General features: G+C 37.6%; 1 protein-coding gene across 1 annotated transcript; it reads left to right on the forward strand.

Annotated features, from left to right (window-relative positions):
* Positions 1-734: 734 nt before the first annotated feature.
* On the forward strand, positions 735-4518 carry LOC139452144 (uncharacterized). Its single transcript, XM_071233483.1, has 5 exons — positions 735-892; positions 1308-1357; positions 3123-3374; positions 3879-4056; positions 4455-4518. Exons 1-5 carry the CDS (start codon positions 735-737, stop codon positions 4516-4518), a joined length of 702 nt encoding a protein of 233 aa, XP_071089584.1.
* Positions 4519-7385: the final 2867 nt, after the last annotated feature.

Genomic DNA, 7385 nt, shown 5'->3' on the forward strand with positions numbered 1-7385 from the left:
AACAGGCGCTACTGGCACAATGCCAGGGATCCACTAAAGATTGAGGGGATGCGGAAGAATATCAACCGTCGACTGACCACTGAGTCAAAGAGCTTTGTGTGACATGCTCTGTAAGCTACTACACACCTGAACTGGACTGCTTCCTCCCTTTTCTGGCTGGAAATTCTCTGAACCTCTTTGTACAATTTTGTGGAGGATCACCCAATAATATACCATCCGTTTTAGGAGCATGAACCATGAGTTTATTTGCAACCATCTGCAAGTCTGATTTGGCTTTCTGCAGAGCCTTTGCAGAATCTACCAGGTATGTCAGACCTTGTATTGCAGCAATGACCTCCCTCACAGACTTGGCACTGCTTGCCAGGTGCAGTGATGAATCTTCCACTGAATTTATCATGGTAGCTTGATCAAGGCAATCATGATTGTTGATGGCAGATTGGGAAGGGGAAATTTCTTCAGCTGCTTTAGTGTGTGGAGGAAGAAGGTTCACACAATCATCATCAACAGTGATGATTGGATGAGACCTGTAGAAGTTGGGCAGTGAAGTCCAACTCACACCAGGCACATGCCGGAACACAGCTGCAAAGTGTTTGCAAGGTAGATGAACCTTACAGAATTGACGACAAGTGCATGACGGAATGGATTTGGTTTCCTCACTACCCAAGAAGACACTATAAGTGTGTTTAGTGTCATCTGCTTTAACCTCATACAGGCCTCCTTCCACCTCCGTCATCATGTCTACAGTGATGTCAGCAGATTTCTGCTCCAGCACCCTCAAGTGTTTTATGAATGGAGCTCGGCGATGGTGGAAGTCCACGGGAATGTTCTCCATCCCCTCCCTCCATCCCGCTGACATGGTCACATTGGCATCCAGGTACCTACAAATGCAATTATTAAGTACAAGTATGGGTTTCATGTTCCTAGTATTGCAAAATTTGCCATAAGAGTCAGCCTATGAGGCTTAATATATAACTTGACTGTATCATTGTCTCCCCAAAGTGGGAACAATCTGTTCTCGCTATAAAACACACTGCCCACGTTAATTAGTGACAGATGTTTGATAAAGCTGGACTATTACCCACTATGGCATTAAACATCTACTTTTCATTGACCTAAATTATTCTATGTAATAAAAGTAATGAAATAACTGACAAATGTAACTGACAAATGAAAATCTACTCATCATGGAAGGATGAACACATCATATTGAAATGTACAGTTCTAAGTATGTTACAATGACTTTCTAATACTAAGACAAACACCAGAACCAGTTTATAAGTAATAAGCATGATAAGTTTTGTTAAGCAGGGTGCAGCAAGAGTGAAAGAAGGTGCAAGGTGGCTTGAGAAGAGACACGGTAACATCTAGTACATCATTATAATAATCATATAGTTGCATTAGTTTTTATGTAGGATTAAAATGTTTTTATCTAATGTATTCAAGACAGTTTATCAGATTAGTAGTATATTTATTATGTTTAGCGACATGTATTGTTTCTGAAACAACTAATGGTATTTAAAGGAATAACATATCATTTCAAAGCTAGTAATGGAAACTTCTTCCCTATACACACAAAGGACATGCATGTTAAAGGTATGGGACAAGGTACAAAGCATAAGGGAATGAGAAGTAGTGCATAGACTAATTAACCATACTCACCATTACTCAAGTTACTGCAATTTAAATAGTATTTGTTAACCTTTTATTTTGTTCAAAAAAATATAATTTTATCTTATCCTGACTCATACTTATTGCTTATCTCTCTCTCTTCCGAATAGGTAGTGGAAACGTCCTGTGCTGTTCCCAAAGAACAGAGAAAACAGCTCACCCAAACGCACCCTCACTCTGCGCATGCGCACCGGAACCATGTGACCAAACCCATTAACTCATCACTCTCTCTCTTATTTCCTACTTAATGGTCGGAACACATCAGTGGAAAGAGGGGAAGGCCGGGAGGGTCAGGATAAGTATAAATGATATTTTTACTCTAAAAAATACATAATATTGAAAAACTATGTGTAAAAGCAGATAATGCAGACTTACACATACAAGACCTATTTATCAAACAAAAAGAAGCTATGATCTGTGTGTGGGTATATATTCATATTTTATGGAAGAATTTTAACACATTCTTTGGGACTTACTTTCGATTAGCATCTTCAAAGAAGTTGTCAACCAAGGTAGACATCAGACCACTTAGAGCTTTCACTCTAAATGGGGCCAAGTATTCATATTTAAACAGCTTATTTTTGAGCTTCTACACCATTGTTTGTGTTTACAACAAATGACAACAAGCTGTTCCTGAAGGCCCATACCCATTTCTGAAAAGATGGAAAGTCAACATATTTTGGAATGTTTGAAACATTTCTGTATGAAATATATCTCTTAACATACAAACTCAAACTTGTAAGAGGGCAGTTTGATGCTATGTCAGATACTACGGGTAAGTTAAGTAACAAATGGTACATAATGCATCAAAATTACTTCAGTCATGTTACTGCCAAATATACTAGAAACATTGGAAAATGGATTAATCTACAATTAGTTGATACAATTTGCTAATTCACTACCCGTGTAATCGAAACATTTTAAATGTCATGCAAGGTAGACCATAACTGATACATTACCCCCTGTGTATTGTTTGGTAAAGAAAAAAATGATAATGTACCATTCCTCATATATGAATGGTAATTATTTATCCATGATTGATGATGACAACTATACATGTAGTTACCAACCTTATATTTGTCCTCTGCCAGCCAATGATTGATGATGTAATTTCTGAACCTCAAGTTGCTCCAAATTGAGCTTTGCCTCAGCACCTCTTTGTTTGTCTCAAATTCCTCAGTTGTTAACGATTCTGCAACACGCTGTGGATAAATAATTTAATCAAATACAAATCATATTCAACCTTTCTTAAATCCCTGACAAAGGTTCAGAAATGTTGATCAGTTGATATTGCCAGATATTGATAATGTACATAAGAGAGTTCAATTACGTATAATGTTGTGTAATCTCTATAAGAGGTTATACCATTTATTACTGTACTTTGTTCATTATGATAACATGTTCACCAGGTGTGACTTTATGTAATGTATTTTGTCTAATTATTGGTCTTACAGACTGTCTTCTTCCACTACTATGGAATAAACTCACAACCCAGAGCCTGTGGTTACCACTATCTCATGGCTGCAACACATCCCCTGCTGATTTGTGGAATGGACGGACAGATAACTGTCAAACTTATATTCAGCAATCTCATTATTTCTTCCTGGTGTTCAGCCACCCCATTCTTAACAGCAGATGTCCACCGCTGCCAAGCCTGTTTCCTGTGGAAGTCACAAATAAAAATGTCGGCATCTGCAAGATAAAGGGTAATGATTTTGTGACTTTTTGGGAGGGGGTGTGTGTGAAAAAATTGTGAAATATATTACAATGAATATCGTTAGACTTGCCATATCAATAACGTACAAGTATATTCACAATGATATGTTTGTAAGAACCAACTGTAACACATGCATACTTTTTCAACATAAATTACAGTACTTTCATACTTTATTCTTTATAATCCGGACCTGTGAAGAGAATAGGTATTCAGCAACCCATGCTTGCCTAAGAGGCGACTATTCTTCTACTAATCAGATTGGGTGGTCAGTCTTGCTTGGTTGATTCTTGTCATCGTATCCTTACTGCGTGGATCGATACGTATGTCAATGACTGGATTGTCTTGTCCAGACTTGATTATTTACAGACCGCCGTCATAAAGCTGAAATATTGCTGAGTGTGGCGTAAAACATTAAACAAACTTTATAATCTGTGTAACTTTAACATACACTGACCTTGAAATGTGTTTGCTATTGCATTTGCTTCAATCTCAGAAGCATCTATCATGAAGCTTTTAGGTTGCCACGATGAATTATTCCCCTTGATGACTCTAAGAGCCTCCCCGACTGAGAAAGAATCCTCATGCTCAACAACAAAAGTCGCAACAACGGCATATCCTTGGTTAGTTCTTACGCATAAGAAGAACAGTGGCAGAGCATACCTCGTTGTTCTGTATGTAGCATCCAAAAAGACAATCTCTTGTCCATATCTATTCAGCAGCTTTTGTTGCCAATCCGATTGGTAAACAAGGAGCAAACTGTTACATGAATGTCTACCTTCATCATTTGATGTTGTGGAAGGTCTAAAATGCCAACTGTCGGAAGGTCTTGTTTTCTTCCAATTTTCGATTTTATTTTGGAGGAATTCTTGGTCCAATAGGCCCCGCTGAAGTTTTCTACGTTCTGTATATATAATCTTCTTGAAGTCTTCTCTGCTGGGAAAAAATCTTCTATTAAATCTCTTTGGCATGGTCTTTCCTGCAAAGAGACTTTCAACAAATATTTGTGAATGTCGCTTCATTTCATTGACATTAAAAATGCCATCATGGACCCTTTGTTTGATGTTATCAGTGAGGCGGGGGTCAATTGGAGCTTTCAAATCTGCAGCCTGAAAAAGAATCAAAATTACAGTTAAAACTGGGGTGAATTCAATTCCCATGTCATACAGGGGATAACAACAGGTGAGGTATGATTCATCTCTTATATGTAGTACTGGTGTGTATTCATACCCCATGTGTTGTCATACAGAGGATAACAACAGGTGGGGTATGATTCATCTCTTATTGTGTGTATTCATACCCCATGTGTTGTCATACAGAGGATAACAACAGGTGGGGTATGATTCATCTCTTATATGTATTACTGGTGTGTATTCATACCCCATGTGTTGTCATACAGAGGATAACAACAGGTGGGGTATGATTCATCTCTTATATGTATTACTGGTGTGTATTCATACCCCATGTGTTGTCACACAGAGGATAACAACGGGTGAGGTATGATTCATTTTTTGTATGTATTACCCGTCCCATGATATGGTTGGAATGAAGGTCCTCAGATGGTAGGTCAATATAAATGAGCTTTTCCCTTCTGACATCATCATACACAGGTGATTCTAATACAGTTCTGAGCTCTTGGGACTTCAGTTGCTTGTGGTGATGAGATTCACTCATTAGCTGCACAAACAACATTTTTGTGTATTTACTACTTGTTTAAGCATTATTTGGGATTTTGAGTGACAACAGGTTACGATATGAATTCTGAGTAAACATGTTTATTTGTCCACATCTTATGTTGATTTTTTTCAAGTTTTTCTTTCGGATTCTATGATGTTTTTTGTATTAAAATAAAATACCAGGATATCCACTGTCACAAAAATGGCCCTAAATATTTATGTTCATATATATGGTGACTGTCCATTAGCCCATGCAGTATAAAGTGTAGTTTTCAGGTTGTGATTTTCAGCATTATAACACATTTAACCACTTATTACCTTGTAATCGGGAAAGGTGATCACCTCCCGAAGGTAAATTGCAGCAGAATAACCTCTCTTTTTGCTTCCAGTAATTTTCTTTGCCGGAATATTTTGTGAATATCCGTGGTCATATTCATGGTGGTCCTAAATACAAGAAGTTACACTTGTAATATGTGACTGTATACACTTTTTGTAGGAACATGCATTTTTACCCTCGGACTTCGTGGGGAGGGGGGGGGGGGGGGGGGGGGGGGGGGCTGCGAGGGAGGAAGGAGGAACAGCACAATAATTTTATTGTAAATTGTGAAATATGGAGCAGTGAAAACTTACTTGTACTTTCGGATCTTGCATGTTTAATTACTTATGTTTATTATTTTTAATTAAACTTCCAATTTAGATATAAAAACTTCCAGGGACATGTATCAAGAAGTACTGATGTTGGGTTTCCAGGTGACTACAAAAAACTTACAATGGGCTTGTTTTTTCGGTGATTTGGACCCTGATGGCATTCAATGAGCCGGGATCAATGAACAACAAATGGGATTCCATTGAGATTTATCGGAGATCCATGTTTCATTTTCCCATCGTCTTAGAGTGAGTGAGTGAGTGAGTGAGTATGGTTTTACGCCGCTTTTAGCAATATTCCAGCAATATCACGGCGGGGGACACCAGAAATGGGCTTCACACATTGTACCCATGTCGGGAATCGAACCCGGGTCTTCGGCGTGACGAGCGAACGCTTTAACCACTAGGCTACCCGACCGCCCCCCATCGTCTTAGAAGCGTATTAGATGGTTCTGCAAGGAGGGCCCTACAATACATGATGTAATGTCAAAACATTACACATTTCATAAGCAAAAAATTCTAAGGTCTGACAATCTTCTAAGAACTGTGAATATAAATAAATATTTCATACACAGGTCAACTTTCAAAAATGAGACAACTTGATCAATACATAAGCTTACATAAGCGAGCAGATGAGATTAAATCTAGTTTTACAGAACTGACCAAAAATCATGTTTTGCAAAAGTTGTGAATTAGCACCATTACATTTTGATGATTAGGTACATTAGTTAATATTGATGAGGATGTATGGAAATTAATGCGAATGTGATTTTAAATGCTAAAATGTGAGTGGCCTTTGCTCACATTAATAGAACATTGCATTTATATCTGAAAATGACCATAAACAATCAGACAGCCTCACTTCACATTTTGGATAGCAGAAATACCAACGTGGACATAAAAACAAACAACTATATATATTCAACATCACTGTTTATTGAGAAGCACTTCTAACAAGTATATAATAATGCCATTCCAACACTCGAAATTACATAATGAACATCCTGTGGCCTCACAGAAACCATTTTCTCCATCGAGAGAGAGAGACAATAACTACGATTGTGTAGGTTCAATATATTGTAGTTGTGCAATGATAAGAATACTATGACGATACACAAAGATTTTGTAGAGCGATAGATTATGCCCCTTATACACTTGAGATGAATTGTCAAATACTGTCAAGAGAGATATTGCTTGTTTCTGTCATTATCACTGATAATAGATAGTCAACTAAATAGAACGTGGTGATTCTCTATTAACATGTTTAGGCTACCATTATAACTTGTTGATATGAAAGTGCAATAGATAACACCAAAACCTGTTCTGCATTAACTAACAAGTTTGATGACTGTGCCTTATGCAGATACAACAAAAAAAGAAAAGAAAAGAAACATGTACTGTAAATGGCATTATAAACTCCAGACAGGTACTGACTTTGTATTACTATTTTTTCACATGTGTTCATTGCAGATGACGATTTACTGCAGTGAAAGATGATCTGTCCAATGAAGACTGTCAACCATGAGCAGGAAGAAGTATGTGTTTGGTGAAGTTGAGAAATCAGCATGACCTAAACATGGCCACCTGCAACTAGCTGTATTGAATAACAAGCAAGAATTTAAGCAGAAAGTAAAATTGATTTCATTGCAACTGAAGTGGTTCATGTTATTTTCAGGTGCTAC

Source organism: Haliotis cracherodii, unplaced genomic scaffold, assembly GCF_022045235.1.
Source record: "Haliotis cracherodii isolate W230 unplaced genomic scaffold, xgHalCrac1.p SCAF_9, whole genome shotgun sequence".
Taxonomy (NCBI): Eukaryota; Metazoa; Mollusca; class Gastropoda; order Lepetellida; family Haliotidae; genus Haliotis; species Haliotis cracherodii.

Bases quoted from the DNA above. Each gene is read 5' to 3' on its own strand.
- LOC139452144 (XM_071233483.1), top strand. From the start codon at position 735: ATGTCTACAGTGATGTCAGCAGATTTCTGCTCCAGCACCCTCAAGTGT. The intron at 893-1,307 runs ATTAAGTACAAG...TTTTGTTAAGCA, and splicing joins AGGTACCTACAAATGCAATT to GGGTGCAGCAAGAGTGAAAG. The intron at 4,057-4,454 runs GTATGTAGCATC...TGATGTTATCAG, and splicing joins AGAGCATACCTCGTTGTTCT to TGAGGCGGGGGTCAATTGGA.